This window comes from Corvus brachyrhynchos, unplaced genomic scaffold (assembly GCF_000691975.1).
Source record: "Corvus brachyrhynchos isolate BGI_N302 unplaced genomic scaffold, ASM69197v1 scaffold220, whole genome shotgun sequence".
NCBI lineage: Eukaryota > Metazoa > Chordata > Aves > Passeriformes > Corvidae > Corvus > Corvus brachyrhynchos.
In genome coordinates, this window is record NW_008236209.1 from 3,881,008 (window position 1) to 3,899,980 (window position 18,973).

An 18,973-nucleotide genomic window follows, 5' to 3' on the forward strand; every position below is an offset into this window, starting at 1 on the left:
CTTGGGAAGAACATGCCATAGTGATTTTTCTTTATTCTTGCAGCGTGTTTGATTCCATCTAGCAGCTGCAGGCCCCTTTTCCCACAAAAGAATTTGATTATTGAGTGTGATTAAAATGAATTTTTCTTTATATGGCACACTGTTTTTCCCAACTGAATCAGAGAAGCACATGTTTTTCTGAGCATCATGCAACGCTTAAGGTTGTAAAGACACAATCATCACAAGACTTTTTATTTACTATTGTTCAGCACAAACAGTGTAGAGTGAAAGAAACTAATGAGGCCTTTGATAATCAATTCTTATCAGAGATGCCTTGGGCAGAATGGGGTTTTTCAATTATCATCAGTTGTTCAGTAGCTGTACACAGGCGCTTTTTTTCATCTAGAAGTGCTGATTTTATCTTTATTTTAAGAAAGATTAGCTTACATTTGAATGCTTGAAATTAAAACTGTTCCCACTTGTACTGGTTTCTTGACAATTGGCATTATTTTCTCATGCATGATCCCACATGTGAGCACTGTCACATAAACACCGAGCTTCAGGAGGAGAAACTCAAAGGCAGGAAAGCCTTTGGCATGTAGAGGTTTGGAGGATTTGAGGGCAGGATGTTTGTTTTTAAGGAGGCTGTGAGAACAGAAGGTAGGTAAGGCATAGAGGAGTCTCTAGGGAAATGATGTTTCCAAGCTTTTTGGAAGAAAGCTCCTGTTTAGTGAGGAGAGGGAGGCAGGGAAAGAAAAAAACACTGAGACTGGTTATGTAAACAGTTGCATCCAAATATTAGCTCTGACTTTTTAAAGGGACCAGCTGGACATTGAGGAGGTTGGAAAGCTGAGGCAATGAATCCATTTGGGGTTTTGTGTCTCTTTCCATCTCTGCTGCTTGTACCACAGAAATAAAAAGGTTTTCTCTTGGGGTTTCTTTTTGCCCCACAGTTGTAATTATTGAGGAAATGTCTTTGGTGGGGGGTAGGTGTCCTGAAAAAACAAAAGCAAACTTTGTCATGTAATAATGGTGGCTCATAACAGATTATTAATATACTTGTGGTGTTTTAACTTCTCTACACAGCATAGTCAAAAGTCTCTGAGCTCAGACTTTCCTTGAGCAGACAGAAGTCAGTGAAGAAAAACCCCTTTGATTAAAGTATAGCAGAGGAAAGGTTCAGTGTCAAGTGCTCTAACACTTCACTGCCCCCAAAGTTTTTTAAATTATTGTTTAGAGCTGTCTTATAAATAGTATAAAGCTGCTTGTAAATTGGTCTCTATTTTCTGTAAGAAATTTTTCTGTAAGAAATAATTCATAATCTGTATTTTTTTCTTTAATGTTATGCTTAAGAACCTCTTTCTGAATTCTGGAAGTAGTGTCATTGAATTGTTTATTAATTTGAGGTGACAGGGAGAAATACATGTAAAAGCAAGTTGCAGCTCAGTGTTTACAGAGAGGTGAGACTGATGAACCCTGGAAAATTTGCATCCAATATCTGGGAGCAGTCTCTGCTCACTGCTGCAGAGGAAGGGTGACGCCCTGCTTTATCCCCTAGAGCGAGAAATGTTAGGACTGCATAGAAGGAAAGAAGTTTCCTTATCTTTCATATAAAGCACATTGTATTCACCTCTGGCTCTGTTTCATGACTATTCCAGTATGGAAAATGGGGAAGCAGAGCAAAAAAACATTTTATATTTTATTTATTTATTCAGCACCTTTGGACGTGTCATGTGCATTTTCTAGAAGGCAGAGCTGTACAGTTTTACCCCACATCAGGAACTGCAGCTTGGATATCGCTGCATGAAGTCAGGGGAGGGTGCTGGGGGCTACCTGGCTGCTCGATGGGCACAGGCTTCTCTTCATCCACCTGCCCACGTCATTGGCTTTTCACCACAAGCCTTTGCAGCCAAAAAATGGGTTCCATGATTCATGCTCAGAGAAATCAAACGCGACCAACTTCTGATTTCTATGTACCTAAACCCAGGATAAGCACAGGGGCAATGATACCAGCTGTTACTTTGGGAATATTTACAAAAGGCACTTTGCTGTAACTCAGTAGCTTTGATTCCAAAATTGCCTTAGGAGCTCAGCAGGGTCTGTGTTTTTGTGTGTGGGGAGCATTTCCCTAAGGCAGTTCCACTAACAAATGGAGGAGGCTCTTGAGAGTATTAAAGAGTGCATTTAAATTTCAAGGGTAAATATTACTACAAGGTAGCCTCGTGGTCTCTTAGAGCCAGGATTCTCCAAAAATTGTCCCATAGCACCATCTTCTGAGCAGAGTCTGAATGGCAAACCGAGCCTGAGCTGAGCTCGAGTCTCACTCAAACCCCCAGTGCTCAAAGCCTGACTTTTCAAGGACTAGGGGTTGAGAAAACTTCCATCCAATTTTCTGAGGAAGAGGACTCATTATTAAGAAATGTGTCTGTGTTCAAGAGTCTCGTGTCTGTGTTCAAGAGTCTCGTGTCTGCCCTGAGTGCAAAATTCATAGGCAAACCTCAAGCAACTGTAAGGAAATTCCCACTGAGGCATCCTATGCGGAAAATGTAGGGTGTGTGATCCTGTCAGGGAAAAAAATCTCTTTTTACTGCCTGGATTGAATAAATCCTTACCAAGTTCCTATAAGCTTTGAATGTAGGCTGTTCACTCCTTGGTTTGTAAAATTTGAAGACACCCAGCACTGATCAGCTGAGACTGGGGGTTGGTGTTTAACTGTGTTATGCAAGAAATTTAAAAGTATACTCTCTCAGGAAATTCATTTATTTTGGTTGTGACAGCTGTAAATAGCTCCAATACTGCTTTCCTGCACCTGTCACTGCTAAGGTTATGGGAGGGACTTTTCTGGGCTTGTGCTCTTGGCCTAAATATCTCCTACAAGATAGAGACATGATAGTGGTTAAGCTGCATCTTCAGCCTTTCCCATACATTATATTTACATAAAATATCATTGCTTGTGCAGTTCGTGTAGAGATTATCACCCAAATCTTCAAATTCTCCCCAGTTTTCTTTCCTTCCATCTTCCTGTTAAGAGCCCAATTTCCTTTTGTGGAGTGCTGGTTTCCTTTCACATGGTTTCTTGCTGCTGTACAAATAATATGGAAAAAACAAAACCCTTAAAGTTCAGCACTAAAACCACCACACCCTTCCCATCCTTTCCCTTTTCCCCATACCTGTATTTATCTTGGTGTTGTTTCTATAACAAGGTGCAGCCTTAACCTTAAAATGTAAAAAGTGCACTTGTCACTGCAGCCTTGCCACAGAAGTTAGACTATCTCCTCTCATAACACACACACACAAATATTCACATACTCTGCCTTAGAGGTTGTGGTTGTTTCTAGGAAGAGCTACTGAATTTATTAAACTGATAAATGGAGCTGCTTTCTGCAAGCTAAAAGCATGATATATTTTTTTCTGCCTCATGTTATTTTTTGCATAAGCAAACCTCAAGGCACGATTTCTTCAGAGAGCTGTAAAGAAGTACAGGAAGTCTTCTAATACCCCTTCTGAGCCTTTATTAAATTACAGAAATGGCAGTGTGTATTTCGAGAGCTATTTAAGGGGATTGTTTATATCTAAATGTTTTCCCTGAGTGTTTCATGTCTCGTTTACTGATAGAGCATTTAATAAAATTTGCAAGCTGAGGAGGGGACAAAGGCAGGGGAATTCTGTGTTATCTCTGCAGTGAGAAGATCTGGCAGCCGTGTGGCTGTCAAAGGCTGGTCCTGTGTGTTTGGATTAAGGTAGAATAGAATAGGTTTTTAGAGATGGGTTTATATTTACAAACCTCTCTGTTGGCTCAGGAGCCATGGCTGCTTTCTCTCACTTGAGGCTGTCTACCTTCTTTTTCCCAAGAAAACTTCAAATTCCCTGCAAAGGCTCTGTGGGTCAGGCCCATTAGCACTCTCAGCCTGTCCTGATGTGCCTCTTGTACATGATGGCATCAGCTGTACATTGTCTATGACATTTTTATTTTGGAATTTTAAAAATGGGCATTCAATATCAGTGTTTCCAAACAGGAATAAAACATAAGAGGTTGTGCTGGTTACTGGGAGCAGTGGTGTGCTGTTTTAGGAGAAAAGCATGATTTGGAGCCTGAGTGAAAAGCAGCAGTGACCCTCTCCTTGCATCCGCATAAATCCCTACTTCTGTAAGAGTGCACATGGCTGTTGCAGGACCAAAGCAGGATGGCAAAGAATAGGGGGGAAATGTTAGAACTTTTATTATTAGTGCTTAAAAGTTAGTATTTGCTGCAAGAAGATGTTCTGGGTAGCTGGTCAGACAGCTTCCCTATGGGACAGGGGAGACAGAAACCTCCACCTCCCACTCCCCTGTGTGTCACTGGGCAGATTCTCTGTGCTTGGCCCCTTGTGTTTGCTTCAGGTTCTTGATCTGCTGGGAAGCTAAAATAGTTCCTTCTTCTGATGTGAATTCTGGAACCCACGAGCTCGTTTAGGGTTCATCCCCCATTTGCTTGGCTCTTCGTGTTGGCTCAGATTTTAGAGGGGTTTTGTGCATCTTTTGTTCTTTTCGAGTACAAAAATGAGATTAATGCTTCTGTATCCTCTAGTTTTGAAAGGATGCAAAATAAAAACCACAAAGTTGTTAAAATATAGTCTAAATTTTCTTAGCAGAGAAAGTAAAGTTTATTTGAATGTAGCATGCTATATATAAACATAATTGATTTTTAAAGTTAAAAATGTCCTTCTTTTTATAAATATGCTTATGAGATTTTTTTTTTTCTTTAGAGGCATTCAATAGGCTTAATACTATAAATTTTTTTAAAATAACATATTGCTAAAATCTGTAACCACAGTATTCTATCAGGGAAGTTGGCCTACACATTCAGAGATTTTTGTCTCTGTCCTGAATTTTCTGATACTGACAAAACAACAACATAACAAACACTGAGGTGGATACTGACCAAATATTGTGCTTTACAGCATAGAATATTTTACATACATTCTTTTTTCTAGAATACACTTTCAGCATTTGAAATTATAAAAATGAAATTAAAGCAAAACGGTAGAAATTGGCACGCAAAAAGAAAATATCATGCATGTGGAACACTATGTGCTGTTTTCAGGTGATTTTTTTCTTGTTTGTTCTTGATTCTTAGCATTCCCCTAATTCCAGATAGAACATAAACGTTCACACAAATGGTATCTAATGTTACACAGTGGATGTGGTTTATTCCTTACCATATTTCTACTGTACATGAGAGAAAGCTGGTAATCTTCAGCTGAGGTCAAAGATTGTCATATCAATATGATATAAAAATTTCATTTTGTAAGTTATATTCGAGGAATGTAATTATATGATTGTTTTAAAATTTAACGCGTGGTTATCATCCCAAGAAGAGTCAGATTAGTTTAACTCATACTGACAGATGGTTAGTGGGCAAAGAGAAATCCATGAATAACCTGACACACGGAGCAGCGTTAAAATATCACATATCTATGCACTGAAAATGATTGCAAATTATATTTGCATTATGTTTTGACAAAAGAGATTTCTTTCTGCTGGCATACAATAGCACAAAGGTACCTTAACCCTACTATGACTTAACTTGCATTACTCAATTCAATATACTGCTAAAAATGGGTATTCTGTCACACTTCTAGCAGTGCTGGATGGTAAATAACAGCCAAATTATCTGTTTCTCTGAGTTGATTTTAAAGTTAATTTAGGAGTTTAATTTCTGAATATAGGAATTAAATCGCTTCTGCAGAGAATATTCTGCTGTCAGTAATATCTAAGAGCTACTATTTCTTTTTGTGCAGTTCTCTGTTGGAGGTGCTTCATAGTCATTTTCATTTACTTAAAATGTAAAAGCTTTTGTTATAAACTTTAACATTCCTGACAACACAGAAAGAAAAAGAAGTTTTTGAAACCTTATACCATCTCTCACTACTGCATTTTATAAATAATAGATACACTTTTGAAACAAACCTGAACCATTCAAACATTTAAACTGTTTTACTGGATTTTATGAATTAGGCATAACAAAGGAATTCACTTCTCCAAAGTTTTCTGATTTTTGTGATGCAGGAAGACGTTTTTGTGCTCTAATAGTGTGAGGGCTCAGAGATAAATATTGTCTGCAAGGGAGGGCTGCTGAGGTGTGTGCAGTCTGTCCTGCTCCTGGAAATGTTTTTTGTCTGCTGAGACTCCACTCAGTTCAGTTTCACAATAATTTACAGTCCTCAAGGCAACTTCACGACAACAACACATGCTCCAGCCCGTCCAATGTTGACAGGGACTTCCTAGAAAGTAAAAGAAAAAAGGAGAAGAAACAGGAGGAAACATGTTTAGTAGCCTCCTATGATAGGACTAGAGGAAATTACTTTCAGATGAATAGGAAAGCAATTTGTTTATTCAAACTGATGTAATGCTAAAACAATTAGGTTTAACTAAGGTATGAAAACAGAATTTGGGCTGTTTGGCAAAATTTAGCAGCCCCTGAGTTATAAGGGTACAGCCTGGGGTTGTTCCCTTAACACATTCCAAAGGCCTTCACATCCTGTGTTCCAAAACCAGGGACTGTGTGGCAGCAAAGGATCTTGGCAGCTCAGGTGTTTCCTCTTGGTCTCAGCGGTGAGGGCCATAAATACAAAACTCTGAAGGTGCCTCCAGAAGAGGGCATTGCTGACAAACACACCAGATTACAACAGTGAAATTAAACACTTAAGGCCCAAAATTACTTGTGCGACCTGGTTTGCTTGCCCATGCATTGCCTCCACCCCTCAGTGTGAGAAGCTTCACGTGGTTATTTTACAGGAGACACAACTAATATTTCATTCAAGCCCACCTACAGTATTGCTTGCACCCTGATGTGCCATTTTTCCCCAAACCAGCGATAAGGTTTCCGTTATTTGGACAGAATTATTCCTAGCTGCAGGAAGAGCCCCTATCATTTATGAGGCAGCTGTTGCCATTACCTCTGTCCACTCGTTGTTCTGGGCATCGTAGGACTCCACGGTGTCCAGGTAGGTGTGCCCATCGTAGCCCCCCACGGCGTAGAGCCTGTCCCCCAGGGGACAGATCCCAACCGCGTCCCGAGGCACGCTCAGAGGGGCCACCGTTGTCCAAGCATCTGTTTTGGGGTCGTACCTAGGCAGTGTGATGGTCAAATTCAGAAAAATGACTTGTGGAGGCACATTTCAAATTTAAATTGCTGACATTCGCTTGTTTTCTCCTGTGTTGCTGTTCGGTTTACACCAGGAACGAGCAGAATTGTGATGTGATTCAGTTTTTGATTTAGCCACTAGAGGGGCCTTCAAGCCCACAGAAAAGGCCCCTGTTTTCACTTTTTGATTACAGTCTCTCCATTTCAATTACATTAAGCCATCAATACATTTTAAACACAAATGGAACCTGAGGGAATGATAGCATGGCCGCCAGTTGACTCAGCAAAGTTAATTTCAATACATTCTTATTTTCTTTCTTCATAAAGCTTTTGGTTTTATCTTTCTTGTCAAAGTTTTCAGAAAATTTCACTGTAAAAGAAGTTAAATATCTGTGTAGTAACTCTAAGTTTATCTCATGAAAGGCCTGGCACCATCTTACATTAATATGGATTTTACTTCTGATCTACTCCAATATAAATTGCAGTAAACTCCAGGGTAGTTCCTGCTTTACCCCATCTAACTGAGAACAGAATTGGTCCATTGTTGTTCACAGCAGGGGTTGAACACCCCCTCAGTTTTCCTTTCTTGTCCCCAAATGACAAGACTTTGTGATATTTCTTCTATTTTCACAACTTTTATCAGTATCAGTCAAATTATTGGCCGAACAACTGAAAAGTATTTAATTCCTACAATATATGGCACAAGCAGCCTAAACCTGAGTTTTGGCAGTTAAGAAGTAGAAAGGTCACAGGTTGAATTTGTCTCACTTCAGTTGCTTTTACCTGGTTCTTGGGTACCTCAAGCAGAGGAGAGGAATTTGCTGCTAAGGTTTAATTCTTTTGTCATCACAAAAGTATTGGGAATCAGTTATTCCTGCTCAAAAGATTATTTTTAAAAGGCAGAATACGTTTTACAAACATAACGTTCCAACCGTGAAGAGAATTTATTCTATAATTCCTTCTTGGAAAGTAAACAACAAAAAAAAAAGCAAAATAAATCCTTACCTCTCCACGCAGTCGGAAAGGCGGGAGCAGTGGTTGGAAGCAGGAGCATCGTGGCCTCCCACAGCGTACAGAAACCCATTGTAGGTCGCCACACCGACGCCGCCTCTCCTCTTGGACATGGAAGCACATAGGCTCCACTTGTTTGTGTGCGGGTCAAAACACTCCATGGATTTCAGGCAGGAGCTCCCGTCTCGCCCACCAACTGCGTACAGCCTGGGATGACAACCCATAAGCAGGCAAACAATTTCAGTCTTTATTCTCCCACTAATAAGAGTTTTATTTGGCTAACCTCCTCCAGACAACCTTAAAATTGTCATTATGCCCATTATTTGCTACGCTCTGGAACTTTCTTTGCTCAAAGGCTTTCCTGTGTTATATGAGGTCATGTTCTTCACTTGCAGTGTAAATGTCCAAGCAGCCACGTATGAAAATTAAGCTGAAAAATTCATGCCAGGTTCTCTAAATATGAGCAATAGAAAGAATTGAATTGAAGGATGCTGCATATGTTTGAAATATATGGCAGCATTCCCTGGGACAGGGTTGTAGAATATTGACATCACATTAAGAGATTTTCTGTGCTGTTAAAGGACTCTAATAACATGAATAGACATCAAAAACATACTTAAAACATACAGTAAATATATTTTCCTCCAAGCCTGCATTTAAGAAAATCTGCTGGACAGAAGGTACCATCTTGTGTCATCTTGTCTGTTTACCTCAAAGTACCTAGCAAACAATTAAAGATTTAAGCAGCTGGTGTTAGGACAACTTGTAGGAATAAATTGTGGCAATCCACGTTAAAAAACATTAGGGAAACTTTTAGGAATAAATTGTGGTAATGCATGTTTAAAAACATTGGGGGTTCTGGCTTTTTGTCAATGAATTTTACAAAGCCTGAATTTCTTTCTGGTCTCAAGCTAACTTGGATGCTGCTGAACTGTGATGGAATGTAATAGAAGATGGGATCAGATGTTGAGTGTGCCATTCTTTCTACTCCCTTTCAAACCCTGGTTGTTGTTTTCTGCCATGAAATTGAATTTACTTAGTGCACCTAATTAGAGACCTAGGGAACACATGGACTTGCCCAGTGTAAATCACCTGAACCAGATCAGCTGAATTTTCTTTTAGAAGTGTCCGTTTTATTCCAGTGACTTAAAAACCTTTCAGAGAGCTCTGATACGTATTTTAACTGGAAGATTCTTAACCATTGTTAGAATAAAAAAAAATCCCCAATTGTCTCTCTCCTAATGTTTGTTCCCTCGATAAAATTGAGTTTGCTTGTGCAGTTTGTTGTCTGATCCATACAAAACTTGAGGCTTTGATTTATTTTCTTTTTACATCATGCCACTGGACACAGACTGCTTGTTTACCCAGCTTTCACAGGGAAAGGAAATCTCTGTATATACAAAGTGATTGGTTGGGATCCTTTGTTTGCCATAACATATCTACAAACACAGTGGTGTTTCCCATTCTCTAAGGAAAAGACCAAATATAGCATTATTGACTGATGTTTTCAATGGACCATTTATTGGTCTGAAAGTGTTGCTCCACAGATATGTAAAGTCTTTTCTGGTGGGGTTGAACAGGAAAAAATATGGTGTGATTTAGGGAAACAGGAAAAGGAGAAGCATTCTGCTTGGTTGGACTGCAGCAGTAGCACTGAGTGATGGACATTTGATCTCCTGGTATGCCAGAAATTACATCACCAGACGTGATTTAAGCCCTGCTGGAGACAGCTTATATCAGCAATGATTGAGAACAGAGTCAGGATCGGGCTGATTTCCTCTTTGACAAAGTGGTTTCCTGCACGTCGTTGCTGTAGAAGGCACCACCAGGAGTTTCTGGTGGAGTTTTTGCTGAGAACATTTCCTCTGAGGTACAGCAGGAACCTTGAGAGGCATTTCTGCCTCTCTTGAACTTCTGAGCTATGATTTGAATCCTGTCCTTGTATGAATGCAAAACCCCAACCTGCATTTACAAATATCCCTTTGCCGACATCTTTGTTGCTGCTGTTTTGTCCTTCTCTTTTCTCTGGAGTTTACAGATTGATCAGGGAAGCCAGTGGCAAAGGTACCAGGTAAATGCAATTGTCTGCCTGTAACTGAGTGTTCCCAGCCCCCATAAACTGGCCCCGCTAAGAGCTTCCCACAGCTTTAAATAAGAAGGAAGGTTGGTTCAAGCCATATTTTCCATAAGCTGAGGCCTTTTTCAAGGCTTTTGTAAGATCCACATGGGTGTCTGCTCCCATGTAAAAGGGCTTGAGTGGCTTTAGCATCTTAGCAAAATGTTTAAGCACATTAACACTTGATTTCGGTGTATTCAAGAAATAAATGGAGGGCAGAACAAATCTGGAAAGGATAAGATTTACAGGAGGCTGTTTATTCCATACCTAATTAATAAACTTTTCTTCTTTCCATTAAACGCATCATATACCTTCAACATTTTAAAAATTGGCTGTGAATTTGTTTCTGTGAATTTGTTGACTTCGTTTTCAAACATGTTCTTTTAAGTCTGTTTAGCCACAATGATTTTAAAGTGTGAACACAGACTTGGAATATTTTCTTAAGTAGCTGATTTTATATCCCCATATATTATATTCCAGGTAAAATTCTGATGTGCACGTAATAACATTTTCACATTGCTATAGCTTAAAAGGGCTGAAATGTGTCTAAAACCTGACTGCAAGTTTGAAATCAATTTACCACGCAGCAGAGGAAAAGCTTTCCTTTCTTATGTCTGCGCATTATATTTTCTCTTTGTTTCCTTGAGGCCATTAATTACCATAAGCCTGAAAAGAAAATTTAAGAAGCTGTATTTCCAAGGAAGGAAGCAAATGAAAACCCAAAGAGAGGTTTTCCTGTTGCCATACTTGCTGTTGAGTGCCGCGACCCCGACGGTGCTGCGGGGGGTGGACATGCTGGCCACGTAATTCCACTGCCGCGCCTGCGGGTCCCAGCGCTCCACGGTGTTGAGGTAACTCCACCCATCGTGGCCACCAACTGCATACATTGGTCCTTCAAGCATTGCTACTCCTTGAGAGATAGAATTAGGGACAAATTATCCCTTGGTTTCAGTGACCAGCAGCATATTCATTTCATACGTTAATTCCCTGTATGCAGATAAGCAACTTCAGCTGGTATTAAACGATCTGAAAGCTGCCTTTTCATTTGGCAGAATAAATAAAGATAAACAAGCACTTCACATACAGTGTTCTTCTAAATAACCATTATCTTTTGCCAAAAGATTAGAGGAAATCTGCTTTAGCTCTAATGTTCTCTTCTTGGACTTTTATCTCGCTTCTGGTGACCTTGCTCTGAAACAAATTTGAGCCCCAAAAGGGGAAACGATGTTATTCTCCTACAGAAAGGCAAAACTTGAGTCAGGCAATGAAAAATGTGCCCAAGCCAACAACCTCTCTTAATTCTGAGCCAGCTGAAGCTCTGTAGTGCTGCCAGCACAAAGCCTGGGTGGGTGGGTAGCTGGCTGTCCTTAACAGCTAAAGCACCACAACATTTTAATGCCTTTTGGATAAGAGCTGGCTCCTATCTGCTGTCCTTGAGGCATGGGAGAGCCAACTTGGCTGTCACTGCAAAGCTCTGTGTGGACAAATCCTGTGCCATTGTGCTTCTCCAGAGAAGGGCTTTGGTGCCTCCCCTTTGAGAGCTGCTGCTGCTCTTTGCTCGCTTTTTTAGGTGAGGCAAAACGTTTCAATCCAGCTGCTTAAAAGTTTTCTAAATCTGTCTTTCAGGCCTAAATATACATGGCCTGATTTCTTCAAAAGGCCAGCTCTCCACAGAATCTCCCTGAAGGTAATAGGGGCTGGAAGTGTGAGGCAGCTTTGCAAACCAGGCACAGATTGAAGCCAAACTTTGGGCACCCAAATCTATGGCTGTGACCTATTTGCTGGGGAGAATTATGCCCCTGTTGTCAGGAATTATAAAGACTTCAATGAAAATTATTTCTTCTGTTTGGTCTTCTTCCCCTTTGCTACCTACTAGTATTTGGTTTCATAAATTTTGTGCTCCAGTTGGTAAGAACCCTACACTACCCTTTCTTCACCAAGCAGTGGAGAACATGACATAGGCCACAATGGTTTGTCAAATAATTCTGGATCAATCTTCCTCTATTATCCATAAAAATAAAAATATTCCATGTCGTTTGAACTTGCCAATGATTTCAAGCAATACCTGTAACTCGAGAGAAGCCAGCTTTTTCATAAGACCTTTTTCATAAGATAATTTTCATAAATTGTGCAGAAATCATCATATTCCCTCTGTTACAGTCTACTCAGCTGTAAACTTAGCCTTATTTTTTATAGTTCCAGAAATAAACTCTAGAGTTCATATTCCTATTATTCCTTCAGTGTGAATAATATTAAGGATTACTTTGCAGTAAAAAACCCATAGACACTAAGCCATGGCAGAGCTCTGTAAAACTTCTTGTAATTACAACATTAGAACTGGTGAAGTTGCACTTATTTCCATACACTCTTTTCTTCAATGTGGGTAATGTCCTGATCTGAATTACAGAGGTGACTGATACCTCTGGGCTTAATTCATAATTTATTAAAAAAAATACAGTAAGGTTGTTATTGTATTGTAAATGTATCTCTTGACCATTAAATCCTGTGAAGCATTGATTATTTTCACTGTACCTTATATTTTGGAATTTCCTACAAGCAGAATTAACTCTGGAAGACCAGTGCTAATTAGGTGAACACTAATAAAATCATAAAATTACGGAAACAGGCAAATCTGTCCTTGAAAAACATCTTTTACAAATACTGCTGCGTGTTACTAAATGCTGTTAAAGGTTTTCTCAGCAGTGTTTGTGTCAATCAAAACCTATCTGTGTGTGCTGTGAGGCGTTTGCAGAGGCAGAGCCCCTCTTACCCAGGCCATGCCTGTGTGTTGACATCGGGGGCATCACAGTCCAAGCCTTGGTGAGGGGGTTGAAGCACTCGACAATGTTGGAAGTTTTGAGCCCATCCCTTCCGCCCACAATGTAGAGCTTGTTGTCAATCACTGCAACCCCGAACTGCAGCCGCCGCCCGTTCATGGTCCCAATTTGGATCCAGCTGTTGGTTCTGAGGTCGTATTTCTCAATTGTAGTGGTGCCTGTGAAAAACAGAGACAGCCATGGAGGGAGCAGTACCCAGCAGTCAGTAGTCAGGTCAAAACATGATTAAATTATGAAATACTGAAATTCTGTGTGTGAGATTTTGCTGTGAACTTCAGTTCTCATGTGAACGTAGTGAGAAAGCTGTGCTAATTGCATACATGATTGGCAAATCTATGAGAATATACTGGGAGCAAGAAATGGAGAATTAAATTGAGGTAATATTTGTGTGCAAATATTGGAGAGAAGTTAAATCTATAACTTAAATACCATGAGGGTAGGGGTTTTGTGGGTTTGTTTTAGGGTTTCTTTATATTCCCTACGAATACGGTGCCTCACAACAATCTACTCTTTAACCATGTTTGTGCCTAAAGTATTAAGGATATCAAAACCAGATTCCATGTATCTGTCTGAGGAACTGGACAAGCATCTCCAGCAATCCTGTGGATATTTTCCATTTTTGGATGGAGTCAGGCAGAAGACTGGGCTGTGTGTGAATGCACATCTGGTTCCCACAGGTGTCTTCCCCAACGCTCACCTGTGCAGCAGCCCTGCAGTAGCTGCTTGGCTGCTGTAACATATAAAGCCACATTTTCCATTTTTTTCAGGTCACTGGACCTCCAGTAACATTTTTACTGAAACTTTTCAGAAGGCACGAGCTCTCTGCCATTCAGCACTGACACTTTTCCATGCGCTGGCTCCCATCATCACTCAGGAGCCATAATTGCTCCTCTGAGAGCTGCTAAGCACAGCGAGGGCATGGCTCAGTAAGATCCAAGGCAGAATTGCCAGTTCCAGCTCCAGTGCACCCTGGAGCTCAAATTCAGCTCAGTCAAAGGCAACCAGATGAGGAAAACAGAGCCGATTTCTTGTTCCTTGACTGGGATTTGAGAGCAGACGAGTAGTGTTTTGAAGATAACGACAAGCAGTTTGTGGCTAAGAAATTCTTTTTACAACAGGAAAACAACCATGCAATAAAGCAGAAAAGAAAGGTAGGATTTGGTTTAGAGAACTGTTAGAGATCACGTGATGTACTCCAGAAATTCAGCAAAATAAGAGTTTATCTCATGCTATCTTTTCTCTTATCTATCTGTTTTTCCACATGCACAGGCTGGGAAAGGAACTACCAGCTCCACCTGCGATAAAACAGAGAAATTCTGCTTTCTGCCCTGTATTCAGAGCAGCTGGGTTTCTTTGCCTGTTCTTTCCATCTTGTTAGTCTGTTTGCTCCTCTTCACTTTGATTCTTTCTCATTTATTCTATGCTAATACATGAGTGCCCCAAAGTTCCCCACTTCAAAGGAAATCTCTCACACTAACTGAAACACAGGGAAAATGCAGTCAGGTTTCAGTGTGTTCAGATGTACCCTGTGGGCTGTAATTCTTACAGAGGCTGGAAGATTTGAAAGTCGTAAAATTAACATGGTTAGGCACATTCACGTTTTTCAAAATTCTGGCCCAAAAGTACCTCTTTGATCTTCTTTTGATCATTTGAATTTGAGATTTGACTTCCTATTCCACCTGAGATAAGCACAAAGCCAAACCTGGCGTTGCCTGAGACACCAAACCTGGTGTCTGCCTTTATCACAGGCAGTGTGTTATTGCCAGCGGTGGGAGTTACTCCCTTCTCAGAGCTGTTCCTCCAGTGCATCCTGGTCTCTTACTGCTGTTTCCTTTATCTCACAATCCAGCCTGGGCTCCAAGGTTGAGTCAGAGCCGTGGAGGACAGCAGGGAGGAGCGGAAATGCTGTTCTTCTTACCCATCAAAAGGCAAAAGTTCAAACAATTGGCTTCATTCCAAGGGAAGAAGCAGGAGAGGCACCAACAGGAAGTGCAGATGTTGACTGAAACAGCCCTTTCTTTGCATAACCTTTACTAGGCAAAATATATTGGAAAATTGTATTCTTATTTTGGGGGAAGAGAGTTTAAAAATTACCTTGAATCCGTGGTTGTCTATACAATTCATAAATACTCAGTATCGCTAATGAATCTACTTAATTGCAACAGTTTATCTCCAATTTGCTAAATTGTCCTAGGAATGAGTGTTTTCATGTTGTGCTGGCGATGAATGTGTATTCTGCACTTGATTTGATTGCACAGAGATAGGGAGGTAGCTCTGCAAGGTGTCTCATATGGGCAAAAATCAGTCGTCAGCAGCTTTTTGTAAACCATGAAATGGATTATCTTCTTTGTGATTCTATTAAAAGTGAACTCACACAGCTAAAAGTAATTCTGTGCAGCAAGTCGCTAGACTTTAAACTAATTAGAGTTCTCTGGCTCCAAGCTGTGGGTTTGAAGTTGAGATTCCTGGAGAAAATGATTTAATATTCTGCCTCCTAAATAGAATAGTGCAATGTTTAAAGCTGTAACCTGATTGCAGTTGTGAAAATCAAATAATAGAAACTGGAATAGTTTATAATAATTAACTTTCGACTACAAATCTGAAAAAAAACCTGTGTGTGGAGTCCTGAAAAGAAGTTGCATTCATGAAAAATACGAATCTTTCCACCTGAAGTTTTATAATAACGATTTATGAGCTCTCTGGAGTTCGATGACGCATTTTGTTTTTCTTTTCTCTTCTTCAAAAGTTTTTTTAACTTTCTTACTTTGTCAGAGTATAGACCACAAGGTACAATACTAAACAAATCTTGAAACATTTCAAATATGTACGTTTTCTTCTGATTTTTAAATTCAACTATTTTTTGCAAAAATTCCTACTAAGTTTAATTTTAAAATCACCATCTCCATCAGACTTCTTTAGTCTGCACTTAAATATAAGTGTATTGTTTACAAGTATGATCCTTGCAAGAAGAAAGAACTTCTGACACATAGGATTCTGTTCTGTTATTTGCTTTTTCTTCTTTTTCTCCCCTAAACTGATATTTTCCTACAGGAAATATTTAAACAATTGTCATATATTCCCTGGGTGTCTGCAATACAATTAATTACTACACTCATATTAACTTGTGGGCTTACCTTTAGTGGCATCCATACCTCCCACAGCATAAAGGGCACCCACTGTGGACTTTCTGGGTTTAGTTCGAGGGCTCTGCATCATGGAGCGTCTCTCTGGCAGGAGGTGATACTTCATGGCCTCCATGAGAAGTTTCTGACACTCCAGGTCGTCTGCAAACATTGGACTGTTTTCTAGATCAGCCAGGAGCTAAGAAATGGAAAAAAAAAAAAAAAGAGGATCTTGATATATCATCTAAATCATTAAAATTGCATATACTTTAATAATTAAAGTATTTGTAGCTACAAACACTCATTTTAAGCTCACCGCTCACTTGAGCTTTGCTGGGAACTCTGCTTTAATGGACACAAAACTGTATAAAGGTAGGGGGGAAAATTCTGTGAGTATGAGGGCTTTGCCTAATTTTTTATTACCTCTTTCTTTTAACTTTTAAAAAAGGTTAAAAACAAAAATGTAGTACTGCACCCTCTGAATGCAAAACTCCTTCTGATGTAAGTAAATCTAATACAGAGTACCAGACATCTCTGAGTATTAGAAGATATTAAATGTATTTAAAATCGTATGTGTAGTACTTTTATACTTTATCCAAGGTAGAATATTTGCAGCATTGATCACTTAGATCCATAAAGTGTCCTGACTGACAGTTTCGATATTCTGTATGCATTTCTGTTGGGATATAAAGATTCTTCTATGACACAGGCACAGCAGTGTCACCTTTCCATGAAACAGAATGTCCAGCTCTGGAACTTGGTGGATGAATTGTCTCTTTCAGAATTAAGGGACATGTAATGTCAGCGCTCAGAATTGTCAGCAAAAATTTAGGCCCTTTTGTGTCTGTTTATTTTTTATGGCAATAAAGAAAGAAACTTTGTGGCTTAACTGTCCTGCAGTTTGGCAAATCTTTTGGCAAAATACCTTTGCATGTGATCTAAATTGCTGTGCTATTAGGGGAGAACTCTTACAACCCAACAAAGAAACACTTGGCTTTTGGAATACACTGACATTTTTTAGAGGTAATTCTGAGCCTAGTAATTACACTGGCACTGGGGGATTTCTTTTTATCTGTTTAAAAACAGTGAAGATGCATATTGTATAGGTAAAAATATTAAAAAGTATAAAAATATACCAAAAAAATCTCCAGTCCAAATCAGAACCTTTCCACGGAACTCTTCTGTCTGCCTACAGAACGCTCGAGACAAGCATTTCAGCTGGCAGAGTTCCCTGTTAGCCCTTCCCATTGATACCTGGGGTGGCAGCAGGGGCAGTCTGATGTAGGAGAGAAGCATTCCCAGGTCCCGCTGGCGGTTTTGCAAATCGTGCCTCACCCACATCATCAGGGCCTGGAAAATGGCTTCTTCATCTGGCACATTGATGTCATCGCTAGACAAGAGCTTGGCAATTTCATTAGCTGGGAGCAAAAGAAATTCCTGGTTTTTTATTACTTCTATGAAGTGTTCCTAAAAATAGAAGAAGATTTCAATGCACTGATGATTTTCACACATAGGAATAGCTTTTTCTTAGATAATGTAGGCTCTGTGTATATTTCATTCTCGTTCTGTTCCACAATATAGGGAAATGCTGTGGGTATTCTAAAGATCACTGAACGTCCTTCTACCATTTAAGCGAGATTTTGGTTGCATTTTGCTGCCTCACTCTTGCAGAACTGAGGAATAATTCTCATCTTCACACCACCATACCACAGTTGTCTTTGCCAGGCTTCTTGTCAGCCTGTCCTGGCTTAGGGATTTGCCACTGGCACTTTTGTTCATCAGTGTGATCTTAGCACTGTGGCTTGATAGAAATACTGTTTGAAGATATAACATGCATTTTGGAAATGCCAGGTGAGCATTCAAATAAACTGTGTCACTTCTGTTGCAGATTCAAAGGCTTTGAGCCAACTGCACTGAAACCTCCTAATCCTTTTGCAACAAGCTGTGCCAGCTGTTGGCTCTAGGACTCTGCTCTTAGGGCAAGAAAATACAGCAAAGAAATTCAACTCACTTTTCTAACAACACTATTTGGGCAATACAAAGTTGGAGAAGCCCCAACAAAGGGATCTCAGTCTTTTAGCTACTGCTGTGATAAAACTCCCCAACACCAGAAGTGACCACATGTACTAAATCCCTAGAGTCTTTAATAGAATTATTCTTCATTAAGAAAATATATTGTACAGTTGGGTTACAACAATATCAGAGTTGATATCAATATACATGATATCAATATACATATAGTCTGTTTCTTTATCAAATTCCAAAGGACAAAAGAAATTTGGTGAAGAGAGAGAGGGGGTTATGTTACTTGCAAAGAGATGTAGGTAGGAATTCATGTCTGCATTTGAAATAGAATTTCAATTTCTGTACCTAGAATTAATATATCTTCTTTAGGAGCCAGATTGAAATAGGGCAGGTGAAGAAATGCTAGTAACTGATATTTTATTGTTTGTTTTCAGCAGTTTCTTCACTTTCTGTTACTCATTTCAAATGTAGCCAGGATGCAAATACAGAAGTATCAGTGATTAAAGGAGATGTCAACTTTGGTCTGTTATGCATATCCTGCTTTAATATTTGTGACATTCAGTCAACAGGGACAGGAAGGCCAGTCCACTTCTAGTTACAAATATAGCACAAGTTGTTTATCAGAATGAGTTCTATCTGCACAAAAAGATACCAGGCAGGAAACTGTTAATACTCTGCCTCAGTGGCCAAAATATTGAAGGGGAAGGTTTCTATTGTGTCTGGTTTTATTGAATGGATCTGGTGTTTACAGTACATC

General features: G+C 39.7%; 1 protein-coding gene across 3 annotated transcripts in view; it reads right to left on the reverse strand.

Moving 5' to 3' along the window:
• Window positions 1-4,594: 4,594 nt before the first annotated feature.
• Window positions 4,595-18,973, reverse strand: part of KLHL4 (kelch like family member 4) — a 77,660-nt gene continuing 63,281 nt past the window's right edge. For all 3 annotated transcript variants that reach the window (XM_017742457.1, XM_017742464.1, XM_017742450.1), the window contains exons 5-11: window positions 17,446-17,658; window positions 16,204-16,390; window positions 13,003-13,227; window positions 10,980-11,142; window positions 8,111-8,323; window positions 6,918-7,089; window positions 4,595-6,242 (exon numbers count right to left, since the gene is read on the reverse strand). In XM_017742457.1, the coding sequence (XP_017597946.1) occupies window positions 6,183-6,242; window positions 6,918-7,089; window positions 8,111-8,323; window positions 10,980-11,142; window positions 13,003-13,227; window positions 16,204-16,390; window positions 17,446-17,658 (1,233 nt within the window). In that variant the 3' untranslated portion in view covers window positions 4,595-6,182. The remainder of the gene's footprint in view (window positions 6,243-6,917; window positions 7,090-8,110; window positions 8,324-10,979; window positions 11,143-13,002; window positions 13,228-16,203; window positions 16,391-17,445; window positions 17,659-18,973) is intronic.